The sequence below is a fragment of the Salvelinus fontinalis genome, chromosome 32 (assembly GCF_029448725.1).
Source record: "Salvelinus fontinalis isolate EN_2023a chromosome 32, ASM2944872v1, whole genome shotgun sequence".
Classification (NCBI taxonomy): Eukaryota; Metazoa; Chordata; class Actinopteri; order Salmoniformes; family Salmonidae; genus Salvelinus; species Salvelinus fontinalis.
The window spans coordinates 9,013,414-9,033,286 of record NC_074696.1 but is presented as its reverse complement, the minus strand read 5'-3'; the positions used below and the strand labels follow the sequence as shown (position 1 = coordinate 9,033,286).

General features: G+C 42.3%; 1 protein-coding gene across 1 annotated transcript in view; it reads right to left on the bottom strand.

Moving 5' to 3' along the window:
• Window positions 1–9,590: 9,590 nt before the first annotated feature.
• Window positions 9,591–19,873, bottom strand: part of LOC129830513 (fibronectin type III domain-containing protein 5-like) — a 47,880-nt gene continuing 37,597 nt past the window's right edge. The window contains exons 6-7 of the mRNA XM_055893086.1: window positions 13,773–13,972; window positions 9,591–13,346 (exon numbers count right to left, since the gene is read on the bottom strand). Of these exons, the coding sequence (XP_055749061.1) occupies window positions 13,836–13,972 (137 nt within the window). The 3' untranslated portion in view covers window positions 9,591–13,346; window positions 13,773–13,835. The remainder of the gene's footprint in view (window positions 13,347–13,772; window positions 13,973–19,873) is intronic.

Here is a 19,873-nt window from a genome sequence, read left to right as displayed (position 1 = left end):
CATATGAAATTAAATGTTTGTTTGGTCTACTTTTAACACCCACTGACGGAGGAGGGCGTTGCTGCACCAAAATGTTCCGGAAATTGTCGTTGGGAGTATTCTGGGTTTCCTGCTTATTCCAGGAATCCTTCAATCTGTATTTCTGGAATAACAAGGACATTTTTGGATCGTTTCCCGAATTTTGTAACCCTAGTTGCTTCTAATGCTATTTTATTATTTTACATTTAACTAGGCAAGTCGGTTAAGAACAAGTTCTTATTTACAATGACGGCCTACCTGGGAACAGTGGGTTAACTGCCTTGTTCAGAGGCAGAAAGACAGAGTTTTACCTTGTCAGCTCGGGGATTTGATCTGGCAACCTTTCGGTTACAAGTCCAACGCTCTAACCATTAGGCTACCTGCCGCCCCGCTACATACCATTACAACATACAGTGCCTTGTAAAAGTATTCACACCCCTTGGTGTGTTCCTATTTTGTTGCATAACAACCTGTAATATAAATGTATTTTTATTTGGATTTCATCCACCATTAAATCCATTATTACAAAATGGAAAGAATATGGCACCGCAACAAACCTACCAAGAGAGGGCCGCCCACCAAAACTCACGGACCAGGCGAGGAGGGCAATAATCAGAGGCAACAAAGAGACCAAAGATAACACTGAAGGAGCTGCAAAGCTCCACAGCAGAGATTGGAGTATCTGTCCATAGGACCACTTTAAGCCGTACACTCCACGGAGCTGGACTTTACGGAAGAGTGGACAGAAAAAAAGCCATTGCGAAAAGAATAAGCAAACATGTTTGGTGTTCACCAAAAAGCATGTGGGAGACTCCCCAAACATATGGAAAAAGGTACTCTCGTCAGATGACCTGTTTCTGTCTTCCAGAGATTTGAGACTGGGATGGAGGTTCACCTTCCAGCAGGACAATGACCCTAAGCATACTGCTAAAGCAACAATTGAGTGGCTTAAGGGGAAACATTTAAATGTCTTGGAATGGCCTAATCAATGCCCAGACCTCAATCCAATTGAGAATCTGTGGTATGACTTAAAGATTGCTGTAAACCAGCGGAACCCATCCAACTTGAAGGAGATGGAGCAGTTTTGCCTTGGAGAATGGGCAAAAATCCCAGTGGATAGATGTGCCAAGCTTATAGACATACCCCAAGAGACTTGCAGCTGTAATTCCTGCAAAAGGTGGCTCTACGAAGTATTGACTTGACGGGGCAAATATTTTTTTGTCTTATTTCTTGTTTGTTTCACAAGAAAAAATATTTTGCATCTTCAAAGTGGCAGGCATATTATGTAAATCAAATGATACAAACCCCCCCCCCCAAAAAAAATAAATTTTAATTCCAGCTTGTAAGGCAACAAAATAGGAGAAATGCCATAGGGGGCTGAATACTTTCACAAGCCACTGTAGAAGACTGAAATACAGTTTATTTCACCAGCAGGGAGCAGGACTCTACCACAACATTCCACCGCTGGCTACATGTCAATAGTCCTCAATGGCTTCCTTTATTCTCTCCTCCCTCCTTTCCTCCCTCCTCTCCATCACTGAACTGACAACACTAGTGTGATATAATGCATGCCCACTGGGAATTATTTTGAAAAAATATATAAATGTAACATGCAACAATTTAAAATACTTTTTTCCCCGATTTTACAATTCATATAGGGAAATCGGTAAATTGAAATAAATTCATTAATCCCTAATCTATGCATTTCAAATGACTGGGCAGGGGTGCAGCCATTGGTGGGCTTGGAGGGCATCGGCTCACCCACTATGGAGCCAGGCCCAGATAATCAGAATGAGTTTTTCCCAACAAAAAGGCTTTATTACAGACAGAAATACTCCTCAGCACCAAGCCCCCCAATGTCGTTGATTAAACTGGATTTGGAGGTCCTGGGTTGGCGTGGTTACACGTGGTCTGTGCTTGTGAGGCAGTTTGGACGTACTGACAAATTCTCTAAAACGAACTTGGAGGCAGCTTATGGTAGAGAAATTAACATTCAATTCTCTGGCAACAGCTCTGGTGGCCATTCCTGCAGTCAGCGTGCCAATTGCATGCACCCTTAAAACTAGAGACATCTGTGGCATTGAGATGTGTGACAAAACTGCACATTTTAGAGTGGTCTTGTATTGTCCCCAGCAAGGTGCAGCTGTGTAATCAGGCTGTTCAATCAGCTTCTTGATATGCCACACCTGTCAGGTGGATGGATTATCTTGGCAAAGGAGAAATGCTCACTAACATGGATGTAAACAAATTTGTACAAATAAAAAAAAAATACATTTCTGGGATTTTTATATTTCAGCTCATGAAACACTTTACATATTGTATTTTATATTTTTGTTCAGTGTAGGTAATTTTAAAATGAAAATCCTACAGCAGGTAGCCTAGCGGTTAAGAGCGTTGGTCCGGTAACCCGAAAGGTCGCTGGTTTGAATCCCTTTTCCTCCAATGAGGTGAAAAATCTTGTCTGTGCCCTTGAGCGAGACACTCAAACCTTATTGCTCCTGTAAGTCACTCTGGATAAGAGCATCTGCCAAATGACTAAAACATAATGAAGCAAAATAGAGGAAGCCGTCTGACCTTTATACTATACCAAATCCTTACACCTTTTACCTACGAGACTGTGCAGCTGAGAAATACCAGTAATACCAGTGTGTTGCACACCATACAGACAACAATAATATCCACGTCAGTGGAGGCTGCTGAGGGGAGGACGGCTCGTAACGGCTGGAACAGAATGGCATCAAGCACCTTATGTGTTTGATGTTGGCACCATTCCGCTGATTCCACTCCAGCCGTTAGCACGTGCCCCCCCCGTCCCCCCCCCCAATGAAGGTGCCACCGATCTCCTGTGATCAATATGCCACCCAGCGAGTGTGTTAAGGTCAAGGTGTGGCTGGTCACTATTCATCTATAAAGGATTGCTACAGTCTCCTGGCAGAGTGTGTGTGCCCGAGAGCAAGAAAACACATCATTTCAAATCTTAAAGTTAGAGGATAAAAATGTCCTTTTGAGGCAAGTCACTGGTAAATAATTTAAGTAATCTTGTCAAAACCACTTGTCAAAAATCCGCCCCCGGGATCAGTCAGGGACAGAGTGTGTGTGTAAGAGAGAAGGTGTGTGTGTAAGAGAGAGGGCGCAAGTCTACCAGAGTGTGTGTGAAAACGTGTGTTTATCTGTTTGCGTGCTCACCCTTGTGTCTCCCAGCCTCTCCAGAGTCCTCTTCACACTGTCTGAATACCCTCACCTCTCCAGAGTCCCTTCACACTGTCTGAATACTCTCAACTCTCCAGAGTCCTCTTCACACTGTCTGAATACTCTCAACTCTCCAGAGTCCTCATCACACTGTCTGAATACCCTCACCTCTCCAGAGTCCTCTTCACACTGTCTGAATACTCTCAGCCTCTGCAGAGTCCTCTTCACACTGTCTGAATACCCTCAACTCTCCAGAGTCCTCTTCACACTGTCTGAATACTCTCAGCCTCTCCAGAGTCCTCTTCACACTGTCTGAATACTCTCACCTCTCCAGAGTCCTCTTCACACTGTCTGAATACCCTCACCTCTCCAGAGTCCTCTTCACACTGTCTGAATACCCTCAACTCTCCAGAGTCCTCTTCACACTGTCTGAATACTCTCAGCCTCTCCAGAGTCCTCTTCAAACTCTCTGAATATCCTCAACTCTGCAAAGTCCTCTTCACACTTTTTGAATACCCTCACCTCTCCAGAGTCCTCTTCACACTGTCTGAATACTCTCAACTCTCCAGAGTCCTCTTCACACTGTCTGAATACCCTCAACTCTCCAGAGTCCTCTTCACACTGTCTGAATACCCTCACCTCTCCAGAGTCCTCTTCACACTGTCTGAATACCCTCACCTCTCCAGAGTCCTCTTCACACTGTCTGAATACCCTCACCTCTCCAGAGTCCCCTTCACACTGTCTGAATACCCTCACCTCTCCAGAGTCCTCTTCACACTGTCTGAATACCCTCACCTCTCCAGAGTCCTCTTCACACTGTCTGAATACTCTCACCTCTCCGGAGTCCTCTTCACACTGTCTGAATACCCTCACCTCTCCAGAGTCATCTTCACACTGTCTGAATACCCTCACCTCTCCAGAGTCATCTTCACACTGTCTGAATAACCTCACCTCTCCGGAGTCCTCTTCACACTGTCTGAATACCCTCACCTCTCCAGAGTCCCTTCACACTGTCTGAATACCCTCACCTCTCCAGAGTCCTCTTCACACTGTCTGAATACCCTCACCTCTCCGGAGTCCTCTTCACACTGTCTGAATACCCTCACCTCTCCAGAGTCCTCTTCACACTGTCTGAATACCTCACCTCTCCAGAGTCCTCTTCACACTGTCTGAATACCCTCACCTCTCCAGAGTCCTCATCACACTGTCTGAATACTCTCACCTCTGCAGAGTCCTCTTCACACTGTCTGAATACCCTCAGCTCTTCAGAGTCCTCTTCACACTGTTTGAATACCCTCACCTCTCCAGAGTCCTCTTCACACTGTCTGAATACTCTCACCTCTCCAGAGTCCTCTTCACGCTTTCTGAATACTCTCAACTCTCCAGAGTCCTCATCACACTGTCTGAATACTCTCACCTCTGCAGAGTCCTCTTCACACTGTCTGAATACTCTCACCTCTCCAGAGTTCTCTTCACACTGTCTGAACACTCTCAGCCTTTCCAGAATCCTCATCACACTGTCTGAATACCCTCACCTCTCCAGAGTCATCTTCACACTGTCTGAATACTCTCAGCCTCTGCAGAGTCCTCTTCACACTGTCTGAATACCCTCAGCTCTCCAGAGTCCTCTTCACACTGTTTGAATACCCTCACCTCTCCAGAGTCCTCTTCACACTGTCTGAATACTCTCACCTCTCCAGAGTCCTCTTCACACTGTCTAAATACTCTCACCTCTCCAGAGTCCTCTTCACACTGTCTGAATACCCTCACCTCTCCAGAGTCCTCTTCACACTGTCTGAATTCTCTAAACTCTCCAGAGTCCTCTTCACACTGTCTGAATACCCTCACCTCTCCAGAGTCCTCTTCACACTGTTTGAATACCCTCACCTCTCCGGAGTCCTCTTCACACTGTCTGAATACCCTCACCTCTCCGGAGTCCTCTTCACACTGTCTGAATACCCTCACCTCTCCAGAGTCCCTTCACACTGTCTGAATACCCTCACCTCTCCAGAGTCCTCTTCACACTGTCTGAATACCCTCACCTCTCCAGAGTCCTCATCACACTGTCTGAATACCCTCAACTCTCCAGAGTCCTCTTCACACTGTTTGAATACCCTCACCTCTCCAGAGTCCTCTTCACACTGTCTGAACACCCTCACCTCTCCAGAGTCCTCTTCAAGCTTTCTGAATACTCTCAACTCTCCAGAGTCCTCATCACACTGTCTGAATACTCTCACCTCTGCAGAGTCCTCTTCACACTGTCTGAATACCCTCAGCTCTCCAGAGTCCTCTTCACACTGTTTGAATACCCTCACCTCTCCAGAGTCCTCTTCACACTGTCTGAATACTCTCACCTCTCCAGAGTCCTCTTCACGCTTTCTGAATACTCTCAACTCTCCAGAGTCCTCATCACACTGTCTGAATACTCTCACCTCTCCAGAGTCCTCTTCACAATGTCTGAATACCCTCAGCTCTCCAGAGTCCTCTTCACACTGTCTGAATACCCTCACCTCTCCAGAGTCCTCTTCACACTGTCTGAATACCCTCACCTCTCCAGAGTCCTCTTCACACTGTCTGAATACCCTCACCTCTCCAGACTCCTCTTCACACTGTCTGAATACCCTCACCTCTCCAGAGTCCGCTTCACACTGTCTGAATACCCTCACCTCTCCAGAGTCCTCTTCACACTGTCTGAATACTCTCACCTCTCCGGAGTCCTCTTCACACTGTCTGAATACCCTCACCTCTCCAGAGTCATCTTCACACTGTCTGAATACCCTCACCTCTCCAGAGTCATCTTCACACTGTCTGAATACCCTCACCTCTCCAGAGTCCTCTTCACACTGTCTGAATACCCTCACCTCTCCAGAGTCCTCTTCACACTGTCTGAATAACCTCACCTCTCCAGAGTCCCTTCACACTGTCTGAATACCCTCACCTCTCCAGAGTCCTCTTCACACTGTCTGAATACCCTCACCTCTCCGGAGTCCTCTTCACACTGTCTGAATACCCTCACCTCTCCAGAGTCCTCTTCACACTGTCTGAATTCCTCACCTCTCCAGAGTCCTCTTCACACTGTCTGAATACCCTCACCTCTCCAGAGTCCTCATCACACTGTCTGAATACTCTCACCTCTGCAGAGTCCTCTTCACACTGTCTGAATACCCTCAGCTCTCCAGAGTCCTCTTCACACTGTCTGAATACCCTCACCTCTCCGGAGTCCTCTTCACACTGTCTGAATACTCTCACCTCTCCGGAGTCCTCTTCACACTGTCTGAATACCCTCACCTCTCCAGAGTCATCTTCACACTGTCTGAATACCCTCACCTCTCCAGAGTCATCTTCACACTGTCTGAATACCCTCACCTCTCCAGAGTCCTCTTCACACTGTCTGAATACCCTCACCTCTCCAGAGTCCTCTTCACACTGTCTGAATAACCTCACCTCTCCAGAGTCCCTTCACACTGTCTGAATACCCTCACCTCTCCAGAGTCCTCTTCACACTGTCTGAATACCCTCACCTCTCCGGAGTCCTCTTCACACTGTCTGAATACCCTCACCTCTCCAGAGTCCTCTTCACACTGTCTGAATACCTCACCTCTCCAGCGTCCTCTTCACACTGTCTGAATACCCTCACCTCTCCAGAGTCCTCATCACACTGTCTGAATACTCTCACCTCTGCAGAGTCCTCTTCACACTGTCTGAATACCCTCAGCTCTTCAGAGTCCTCTTCACACTGTTTGAATACCCTCACCTCTCCAGAGTCCTCTTCACACTGTCTGAATACTCTCACCTCTCCAGAGTCCTCTTCACGCTTTCTGAATACTCTCAACTCTCCAGAGTCCTCATCACACTGTCTGAATACTCTCACCTCTGCAGAGTCCTCTTCACACTGTCTGAATACCCTCAGCTCTCCAGAGTCCTCTTCACACTGTCTGAATACAGAACAGAACGTGTGTGGCTCAGTAGTCATCTGGATGTGGCTGAACAGGAGCAGTGGACCAAACTACACCTCTCTGTCCCTTCATCCTCCTCCTATCAGAGCTTTAATATCCACCCTACAGCTAGTGTACCTTGCTTCTGGTACTGAAGAGCTTTAGGAGCTATGACCCTGTCCTGTCCAGAGAAACACAACATCAAGCTGAAGTCTGAATGGTGTTGACTTTGAGTTGATTAGAGTAGCAGCGGTAAGAATCTTTGGTCCGGGAGAGTTGGTGTGTGCATGATTTTGTTCAAGCCCAGCACTAACACACACGATTAAATAGATTCTGGTCTGGATAGGTGGATGTTTTAGCACTGGGGTGGAACAAAAACCTGCACACACTGCAGCCCTCCAGGACCAAATTTGCAGCATTTGAATTGATTGATATTCTTCAGGAGAAAAAACCTGATCTAAACTGCTGTTCAATACATGATGACTACTTCATTAATAATGGTTGGAATACATTTGAACATCTTGGCCATGTTCTGTTATAATCTCCACCCGGCACAGCCAGAAGAGGACTGGCCACCCCTCATAGCCTGGTTCCTCTCTAGGTTTCTTCCTAGGTTTTGGCCTTTCTAGGGAGTTTTTCCTAGCCGCCGTGCTTCTACACCTGCATTGCTTGTTGTTTGGGGTTTTAGGCTGGGTTTCTGTACAGCACCTCGAGATATTAGCTGATGTACGAAGGGCTATATAAAATATACTTGATTTGATTGCACTATGTATGTGGAAGTCCCTAGAGTTGAATACATTTTAAAAGACTAAATCAAATCCATAACTCCATTTTCCTATCTAATACATGGCAAAATGCACTTTACGTAGAATGTATTGAATGAGTGCGACGATGGAAGGAAACGCCATTGATTTGACACGGCTCCTTCCTCTAGACATTCTGACAACACAGGGCTGTGGCTGCATGGTGAAATGATAGAGGGAGATTTTAGAGCGAGAGAGGAGAAAGAGGGGGGTTGGAAGGGGCAGTTAGACTCAGACAGAGCAGACAGAGGAATGAAAGCAACACAGGCTTCGAGTCTCACTGATGCCAAGGTCTGATCTCCACTTGAGTGACAGACAGGCAGACAATATTGAGCTTTCCTTCCTTGACATTTAACGTAACTGTCCAGTGAAAATGTCACATTTAAAAAAAACACAACCTGTTATCTCATACCAAAATAATGTTGTTGACTCGTCATATACAGATGTAGGATCTTCATTTGATCACCGTATTGCAGTAGAACTTGTCTACAATGCAGGAAATGGAAAACGTGTAGTGTATTTGAGGTTTAAAAAGGCTTCTGAAGTTTATAACTTCCACTTTAAAATTTCAGATATGATTTTCCCCTACAAAAATGTCCCTACATTTACAATCCACATTTTTCTGCTGTAGTAAATTGGTTCAAATTAAGATCTTACATCTGTATTTGTGGCCAAAGGACACATTTTGAGAAAAAAACACTTAAAAACCCCAACTCAAACTTGATCTCAAACAGACCGTAAAAAAAATGCTTGCTATTTCCTCATGGAGGATGACGTCATGTTTTTGTCCGAGACATCTTATTGGCTCATTGGCTGAGCTGGCCAATCAGCTGTTTACAAGTCATTCATATTTTTATTGACCGGTATACGCCCACACCATTCAAACACAGAACAGCGGCTTTTAGACATAGTATTTGTTGGAAGGAAAATTATTTCACTTATATTGGAATTAATTATATGACATATTTCATAGAAAGCTGGAAACATTCCAAGGTTTGATGTAGCTTAATTTGAAGCCAATATATAAACCTTTTGTCATTATTTTCATATTTTGTGAAAGTCTTCATTTTCATCAGTGTCATCAAGATTTTCCATTATCACTTGTGTCCCATGTTAATTTGAAGTGAACTGTGTCATCTCAGGGGCTTGATGTCATGCAGTATGATACCACTATGGGTGGGTGTGTGCCAGTCTGTGTCCCCCAGTGTGTCTTAGTGTGTTTCAGTGTGCCCCAGTGTCCCCCAGTGTCCCCCAGTGTCCCCCAGTGTCCCCAAGTGTCCCCCAGTGTGCCCCAGTGTGTCTTAGTGTGTCCCAATGTGTATCAGTGTCCCCCAGTGTGTCTGTGTCCCCCAGTGTCTCAGTGTGCCCCAGTGTCCCCCAGTATGCCCCAGTGTGTCTCAGTGTCCCCCAGTGTGTCTCAGTGTATCCCAGTGTCCCCCAGTGTGTCTCAGTGTCCCCCAGTGTGTCTCAGTGTCCCCCAACAGTACAAATATGGGGTGTCAAACAAACGAACATGCAATGTTTGTATACGCACGCACGCACGCACGCACGCACACACACACTCAATATGTCCTTGCTCATCAACAAACCCACTGTATAAAACCACTGTATAAAACCACTGCATAAAACATCAACATCAAACCACTGTGATTGAAAATATCAGATATGTATTATTTTCTTGTATTTGAATACGTAATTTGACAGTTATTTCATGTATATTATTGTCATAGAAATAGTATAACTTCATGAAGGTTGTGTGTTATAGACATCAAAATGCTTCAAGACTTGATGGTTTTACATAAAACATTAACTCATCATGAACTCTGTGAACAGATCTTAACAAGTATCTAGGGGGAAGGGTCTCTCTCTCTCTCTCTCTCTCTGTCTCCTCTGTCTCTGTCTCTGTCTCTGTCTCTCTCTCTCTCTCTCTCTATCTCTCCCTCTCTCTCTCTATCTCTCCCTCTGTCTCTCTCTCCCTCTGTCTCTCTCTCTCTCTCTCTCTCTTTCTCCCTCTGTCTCTCTCTCTCTCTCTCCCTCTGTCTCTCTCTCTCTCTCTCTCTCTCTCTCTCTCTCCCTCTCTCTCCCTCTCTCTCTCTCTCTCTCTTTCTCCCTCTGTCTCTCTCTCTCTCTCTCTCTCTCTCTCTCTCTCTCTCTCTCTCTCTGATACTGTATGTGATTTTCACCTTGAACTACTGCTAAGCATAGTCATAGAGAGACAGAGGGAGAGAGAGTGAGAGAGTTGTGGGGGAGAGAGAATGTTAATATTTGTTTCCCATGCCAATAAAGCCCTTAAATTGAAATTTAATTGAGATAGAGAGGGAGAGAGAGACTATGATCTGAAGTCAAATGTCTACTGTTTGCTGGTGCTTCTGTCCCCAAACAAGGAGGGCCTACAGCAGCACCTAGATCTTCTGCACAGATTCTGTCAGATTGGGGCCCTGACAGTAAAATAATGGTGTTCCAAAAAAGGTTCAGGACCACAAATAAAAATTCCATCTAGACACCGTTTCCCTAGAGCACACAAAAATACTATACATACCTCGGCCTAAACATCAGCACCACAGGTAACTTCCACAAAGCTGTGAACCATCTGAGAGACAAGGCAAGAAGGGCATTCTATGCCATCAAAAGGAACATAAAATTAAACATACCACTTAGGATCTGGCAAAAAATACTTGAATTAGTTATAGAACCCATTGGCCTTCATGGTTGTGAGGTCTGGGGTCCCCTCACCAACCAAGAATTCACAACATGGGACAAACCCCAAATTGAGACTGCATGCAGAATTCTGCAAAAATATCCTCCGTGTACAACGTAAAACACCAAATAATGCATGCAGAGCAGAATTAGGCCGACACCCACTAATGATCAAAATCCATAAAAGAGCTGTTAAATTCTACAACCACCTAAAAGGAAGTGATTCCCAAACCTTCCAAAACAAAGCTATCACCTACAGAGAGATGAACCTGGAGAAGAGTCCCCTAAGCAAGCTGGTCCTGGGGCTCTGTTCACAAACACAAACACACCCCACAGAGCCCCAGGACAGCAACACAATTAGACCCAACCAAATCATGAGAAAACAAAAAGATAATTACTTGACACATTGGAAAGAATTTACAAAAAAGCTAAACAAACTATAATAATAATAATAATTTATAAACTCCCATATCTACTGGGTGAAATACCACAGTGTGCCATCACAGCAGCAAGATGTGTGACCTGTTGCCACAAGAAAAGGGCAACCAGTGAAGAACAAACACCATTGTAAATACATTATAAATTAGTTTTGTACTTTAAATATTTGCATGTCATTACAACGCTGTATATTGACATAATATGACATTTGTAATGTCTTTATTCTTTTGGAACTTCTGTCAGTGTAATGTTTAATGTTCATTTGTATTGTTTATTTCATTTTTTGTTTATTTTCTATTTCACTTGCTTTGGCAACGTTAACATATGTTTCAGAGGGAGAGAGGGAGAGAGAGAGAGAGACTAGCCCCTTCCACCTAGACACATGTTGAGATCTGAAATGATTTGATAGGTTTAAGCAATATGATCATAACTTCACCGTGCCGTCTGATAGGCTAGGTGGAACTTTTCATATTGTTTCACAACTGTCCAATCCTCTCTCTTCATATGGAGTCTCAGAGTAGGATTGCTGATCTCGGATCAGTTCCCCCCCCCCCCGTGTCCCATGTATCCTTTTATATTAAGATCTGAAAGGTACAACTGATCTTCGTTCAGCACTCCTATTGTGAGCCGCTTTCTGAATACAGGCTCAGATCTCCACGTGTCCAGGGGGTAGATGGTAGAACCTGTTTCTGGACAGGGCCTTCATACTTAGGTGTATTCCTGTCCTCCTGGGGGGGGGGGGTTACATTTCAACTAACTTCAGATCTAGGATCAGCTTCCTCTCCCCTCGATCCTAACCCTTAACACTAGTGAGGGAATTCCTAATGTGAGCCACGATCAACGTCTAGGGGCAGGCTGGACAATAGAACGAGTCAAAATTCACCCAAGGGTGATAAAAATGGCAAAAGAACGTTGTCTGAGCTGGAACACGAACGCGAGCCAATAGCAAATTAATGATTGGAATGGAACGTTCGCAGAGCCTGGAGTGGACTGGACTGGAGTGACGCTTAGAATTCCGTTTCTCCTAAATGGCACCAAGATATGCATCTCTTACTATTTTACCACGACACTCTTTTCTTATGACCAAACTGAAAAGTAACTAGTGTAGAAAGTAAACATCTGCACCTCGATGGTGCCAAGTCTGCTCATGTCTGCATAACGAGGAAGTAGGGAAGAAATTGCAACTTTTGACTATTTCTGGTCTAGCGATCGATGACACTAGTGTACGCTGCCCAACCTTGTGTAATTAGAAAGAGGAGATTATCCTGATTAAAATGGTGTCCGACTTGAAAAAAAAATGTAAATATAAACATTGCGAGATATCTGGCGAAATATACCGGCATGTCTCTCCATAGGAAAACAATTGGGAGCTCAGCGTTCCAAGGACAAAAGGTATTTTTGGGGCTAGCGTTTGACTAAGGAGTACGCTACCCAGCCTTACATAATTAGAAAGAGGAGATTGTAATGTTTAAAATGGTGTCGTATTTTTGAAAAACGAAATAGACATATTGCGAGATATTTGGCAAAATATACAGACATGCTTATATTTCCCTTTAGTAAACAATGGGACAGAGTTCAGAGTTCCATGAGTCATGGTTTTTGTTGTTGTTTACATTTGAACTACCAGCAACGTGGGCAGGTCTCATTGCCAACAATAGCAAAGCAGGCATTGTGACGTAGATCATTATGCTGGGAATAGAATGTTCGGGAAGGCGGGGTCTGTGCTGTAGTCTTTGAGGTGCTGATTGGTGGAGGAGATGGTGTCAGGAGTCTTAGCTCGGAGCTGGAGAGCTCATCATCATCGTAGTGGTGATCGTCATGTTGCGAACGACATGCGGCTTGGAACCAAACAAACACATCCCGTCCTCATTGATGTCAGTCAGGCTACTCTGAAACCAGGGGTCGTGTTCAATATGTGCCAAAGTTTACAAATGTTTCCAAATGGATGGTACATACTGTTGGTGATCCAGGTTCAAGATATTGACCGGTGTCCTTTTTGGATCCATTGTCGGCCATTTTCAATCAATTGGCCACACAGTTTCCAGGATCCAGGGGCTCCCCGAATTCAAAAGAGTGTGGCAATGAACAAGTTCTGTTTGCTTCAAAGACAACTGTTTTTTTTGTCTGACTCTGGTCGTGGCTTTATACAATGCGTCCTGGGTCACATTCTGGTCTTAGTATTAGTCCTGGTCTGTTTCTGTTGTTGCAAGGAGGTTTCTGAATGGTTTCAGGGGAGTCTGAGAATGGCTTCTGTTGGTCTCAGGATCTGTTTGTGAGAAACAGTTAGAAACAGACAGGTCAGTTGTTATAAAAAGCATTCAGACTATTTGGTGGTGAAGCTTTTAGAGGATTCCAGGGCCGTGTCCCGATTCTCCACACCTTTCTCAAAAGTGTGCACTTGCAATACGTTTCACTTGCCACACGTTTCTCAAAAGTGTGCACTTGCAATACGTTTCACTTGCCACACGTTTCTCAAAAGTGTGCACTTGCAATACGTTTCACTTGCCACACGTTTCTCAAAAGTGTGCACTTGCAATACTGTCCGTCATGGATTTGTGTAAGATTTAGCTGGAGGGAATCTCTATCATTTGTTAAATTTCATAGCAAGGGCGTGTGCAAGTAAACACTTCAGTGTGGAGAATCAGGATCGAGCGCTAGGTATGAGGGGTTCTGGTTGGCTGTGTCGTCTCACCTGTCCTAAGGAATAGGATTAGAGGTTATTGCCATATAGCTGAGTGGACTGTGGGGGCTGGTTTCAGAGGTTGCTACGCAGTAGGCCTCCCTGTGGGTGTTCGGGTGTACTGCATTCGGACGAAGTCTTGGCTTTGTCCTTGTTGTTGGGTTCGTTGTCTTTGATGATGTCATACTGACGACAGAACAGGAGGATCACACCTGAGAGAGGGAGAGAGGGAGAGATGAGGGGGATGGAGGGATGGATAGAGAGAGAGGAGGGGGATGGCGGGATGGAGAGAGAGTGAGGAGAGGGATGGATAGAGGGGGAGAGAGTGAGGAGAGGGATGGATAGAGGGGGAGAGAGTGAGGAGGGGGATGGATAGAGGGAGAGAGAGGGGGATGGAGGGATGGATAGAGGGAGAGAGAGAATGAGGAGGGGATGGATAGAGGGATAGAGGGAGAGAGGGAGAGAGAGAGGAGGGAGATGGATAGAGGGAGAGAGAGAGTGAGGAGGGAGAGGGAGAGAGAGGAGGGGGATGGAGGGATGGATAGAGGGAGGGAGAGAGAGAGTAAGGAGGGGGATGGATAGAGGGTGAGAGAGAGTGAGAGAGGAGGGGGGTGGATAAAGGGATGGATAAAGGGAGTGAGAGAGGGGAGGGATGGATAGAGGGAGAGAGAGAGATGGTATCCTAAATGAAAAGATAAACTATACAGACCTCAAATTGGATATACTCTTTAACTTCTCTAGGATAGGGGGCATCCTTTTCACATTTGGATGAAAAGCCTGCCCAGAGTAAACTGCCTCCTACTCAGTCCCAGATGCTAATATATGCATATTATTATTAGTATTGGATGGAAACCACTCTGAAGTTTCTAAAACTGTTTGAATGATGTCCGTGACTATAACAGAACTTATTTAGCAGGCAAAACCCCGAGGACAAACCATTCAGATTTTGTTTTTTGAGGTCACTCTCTTTTCAATGGGTTTTCATTGGGAATCTAGATTTCTAAGGGACCTTCCCGCAGTTCCTACCGCTTCCACTGGATGTCAACAGTCTTTAGAGTTAGGCCGATACCCGCTAATTATCAAAATTGAGAAAAGAGACGTTAAATTCTACAACCACCTGAAATCAAGTAATTCCCAAACCTTCCAAAACAAAGATATCACCTACAGAGAAATGAACTTGGAGAAGAGACCCCTAAGCAAGTTGGACAGGACAGCAACACAATTAGACCCAACCAAATCATGAGAAAACAAAAATATAATTCCTTGACACATGGGAAAGAATTAACAAAAAAACAGAGCAAACTAGAATGCTATTTGGTCCCTAAACAGAGAGTACATGGTGGCAGAATACCTGACCACTGTGACTGACCCAAAACTAAGGAAAGCTTTGACTATGTACAGACTCAGTGAACATAGCCTTGCTATTGAGAAAGGCCGCTGAAGACAGACTTGGCTCTCAAGAGAAGACAGGCTATGTGCACACTGCCCACAAAATGAGGTGGAAACTGAGCTGCACTTCCTAACCTCCTGCCCAATGTATGACCATATTGGAGAGACATATTTCCCTCAGATTACACAGACCCACAAAGAATTGGAAAACAAATCCAATTTTGATAAACTCCCATATCTACTGGGGGAAATACCACAGTGTGACATCACAGCAGTAAGATTTGTGACCTGTTGCCACAAGAAAAGGGCAACCAGTGAAGAACAAACACCATTGTAAATACAACCCATATTTATGCTTATTTATTTTCCCTTGTGTACTTTAACCATTTGTACATCATTACAACACTGTATATATACATAATATGACATTTGTAATGTCTTTATTCCTTGTTAAACTTTTGTGAGTGTAACGTTTACTGAGATGTTTACTGAAAACACCAGATGTATACTAAAAAACAAAAAATTGTTTATTTCACTTTTGTTTTATCTTTTTCACTTGTCTTTAAACATATGTTTCCCATGCCAATAAAGCTCTTTGAATTTAATTGAGATAAATACAGAGAGAGAGAAAGACTAGTATCCTCTTCAGTGTACTAGAGGCACAGTACTCTCCGTGTGAGTACCAGAGATTCAGCTGGAGAGTAGGCTGTATGCATTTATAGCAGAGTGTGTCGACGAAACTGAGGGGTACACTACAAAGCAGGGTCAAGGAGTTAGCCAGCTAACTATGCTAAATATTTAGACATTTAGCCAGCTAACTATGCTAAATATTTAGACATTTAGCCAGCTAACTATGCTAAATATTTAGACATTTAGCCAACTAACTATGCTAAATATTTAGACATTTAGCCAACTAACTATGCTAAATATTTAGACATTTAGCCAACTAACTATGCTAAATATTTAGACATTTAGCCAACTAACTATGCTAAATATTTAGACATTTAGCCAGCTAACTATGCTAAATATTTAGACATTTAGCCAGCTAACTATGCTAAATATTTAGACATTTAGCCAACTAACTATGCTAAATATTTAGACATTTAGCCAGCTAACTATGCTAAATATTTAGACATTTAGCCAACTAACTATGCTAAATATTTAGACATTTAGCCAGCTAACTATGCTAAATATTTAGACATTTAGCCAGCTAACTATGCTAAATATTTAGACATTTAGCCAGCTAACTATGCTAAATATTTAGACATTTAGCCAACTAACTATGCTAAATATTTAGACATTTAGCCAACTAACTATGCTAAATATTTAGACATTTAGCCAACTAACTATGCTAAATATTTAGACATTTAGCCAACTAACTATGCTAAATATTTAGACATTTAGCCAGCTAACTATGCTAAATATTTAGACATTTAGCCAGCTAACTATGCTAAATATTTAGACATTTGGCCAGCTAACTATGCTAAATATTTAGACATTTGGCCAGCTAACTATGCTAAATATTTAGACATTTGGCCAGCTAACTATGCTAAATATTTAGACATTTAGCCAGCTAACTATGCTAAATATTTAGACATTTAGCCAGCTAACTATATTAAATATTTAGACATTTAGCCAGCTAACTATGCTAAATATTTAGACATTTAGCCAGCTAACTATGCTAAATATTTAGACATTTAGCCAGCTAACTATGCTAAATATTTAGATATTTAGCCAGCTAACTATGCTAAATATTTAGACATTTAGCCAGCTAACTATGCTAAATATTTAGACATTTAGCCAGCTAACTATGCTAAATATTTAGACATTTAGCCAGCTAACTATGCTAAATATTTAGACATTTAGCCAGCTAACTATGCTAAATATTTAGACATTTAGCCAGCTAACTATGCTAAATATTTAGATATTTAGCCAGCTAACTATGCTAAATATTTAGACATTTAGCCAGCTAACTATGCTAAATATTTAGACATTTAGCCAACTAACTATGCTAAATATTTAGACATTTAGCCAGCTAACTATGCTAAATATTTAGACATTTAGCCAGCTAACTATGCTAAATATTTAGACATTTAGCCAGCTAACTATGCTAAATATTTAGACATTTAGCCAGCTAACTATGCTAAATATTTAGACATTTAGCCAACTAACTATGCTAAATATTTAGACATTTAGCCAGCTAACTATGCTAAATATTTAGACATTTAGCCAGCTAACTATGCTAAATATTTAGACATTTAGCCAGCTAACTATGCTAAATATTTAGACATTTAGCCAACTAACTATGCTAAATATTTAGACATTTAGCCAGCTAACTATGCTAAATATTTAGACATTTAGCCAGCTAACTATGCTAAATATTTAGACATTTAGCCAGCTAACTATGCCAGCTAACTATGCTAAATATTTAGACATTTAGCCAGCTAACTATGCTAAATATTTAGACATTTAGCCAGCTAACTATGCTAAATATTTAGACATTTAGCCAGCTAACTATGCTAAATATTTAGACATTTAGCCAGCTAACTATGCTAAATATTTAGACATTTAGCCAGCTAACTATGCTAAATATTTAGACATTTAGCCAGCTAACTATGCTAAATATTTAGACATTTAGCCAGCTAACTATGCTAAATATTTAGACATTTAGCCAGCTAACTATGCTAAATATTTAGACATTTAGCCAACTAACTATGCTAAATATTTAGACATTTAGCCAGCTAACTATGCTAAATATTTAGACATTTAGCCAGCTAACTATGCCAGCTAACTATGCTAAATATTTAGACATTTAGCCAGCTAACTATGCTAAATATTTAGACATTTAGCCAGCTAACTATGCTAAATATTTAGACATTTAGCCAGCTAACTATGCTAAATATTTAGACATTTAGCCAGCTAACTATGCTAAATATTTAGACATTTAGCCAGCTAACTATGCTAAATATTTAGACATTTAGCCAACTAACTATGCTAAATATTTAGACATTTAGCCAACTAACTATGCTAAATATTTAGACATTTAGCCAGCGAACTATGCTAAATATTTAGACATTTAGCCAGCGAACTATGCTAAATATTTAGACATTTAGCCAGCGAACTATGCTAAATATTTAGACATTTAGCCAGCGAACTATGCTAAATATTTAGACATTTAGCCAGCTAACTATGCTAAATATTTAGACATTTAGCCAACTAACTATTTTGGAAAGATGAGCTGGAAATGGGCAGGATCTAATTGATTCATCAAATGAAAACACATATCTAAGTAAATTTTTTCAATAGTTATTTCTGGTTGCTTATCAAAGTCAGCTGGCTAACTCACTGATCTTGTGGTATACATCTGGTGTTTTTTAGTATACATCTGGTGTTTTTCAGTATACATCTGGTGTTTTTCAGTATACATCTGGTGTTTTTCAGTATACATCTGGTGTTTTTCAGTATACCTCTGGTGTTTTTTAGTATACATCTGGTGTTTTTCAGTATACATCTGGTGTTTTTCAGTATACATCTGGTGGTTTTAGTAAACATCTCTGGTGCATTTTAGTAAACATATCTGGTGCTTTTAGTAAACACCTCTGGTGCATTTTAGTAAACATCTCTGGTGCTTTTAGTAAACACCTCTGGTGCTTTTTAGTAAACACCTCTGGTGCATTTTAGTAAACACCTCTGGTGCATTTTAGTAAACACCTCTGGTGCATTTTAGTAAACATCTCTGGTGCTTTTAGTAAACACCTCTGGTGCTTTTTAGTAAACACCTCTGGTGCATTTTAGTAAACACCTCTGGTGCATTTTAGTAAACACCTCTGGTGCTTATTAGTAAACATCTCTGGTGGTTTTAGTAAACATCTCTGGTGCTTTTTAGTAAACATCTCTGGTGCTTTTAGTAAACACCTCTGGTGCATTTTAGTAAACACCTCTGGTGCATTTTAGTAAACACCTCTGGTGCTTATTAGTAAACATCTCTGGTGCTTTTTAGTAAATATCTCTGGTGCTTTTTAGTAAACATCTCTGGTGCATTTTAGTAAACATCTCTGGTGCTTTTAGTAAACATCTCTGGTGCTTTTTAGTAAATATCTCTGGTGCATTTTAGTAAACACATCTGGTGTTTTTAGTAAACACCTCTGGTGCATTTTAGTAAACATCTCTGGTGCTTATTAGTAAACATCTCTGGTGCTTTTAGTAAACATCTCTGGTGCTTTTAGTAAACACCTCTGGTATATTCGTCTAGGTTTAGGATTAAAAGAAATCAACAACAAAGTAAATGAGTGTGTTATGGTTCTGTTTTGTATTTGTATTTATTAGGGATCCCCATTAGTTCCTGTTGCCAAGGCAGCAGCTATTCTTCCAGGGGTTTATTATGGATCCCCATTACTTCCTGCCAAGGCAGCAGCTACTCTTCCTGGGGTTTATTATGGATCCTCATTAGTTCCTGCCAAGGCAGCAGCTACTCTTCCTGGGGTTTATTATGGATCCCCGTTAGTTCCTGCCAAGGCAGCAGCTACTCTTCCTGGGGTTTATTATGGAACCCCATTACTTCCTGCCAAGGCAGCAACTACTCTTCCAGGGGTTTATTATGGAACCCCATTAGTTCCTGTTGCCAAGGCAGCAACTACTCTTCCAGGGGTTTATTATGGAACCCCATTAGTTCCTGTTGCCAAGGCAGCAACTAATCTTCCAGGGAGTTATTATGGAACCCCATT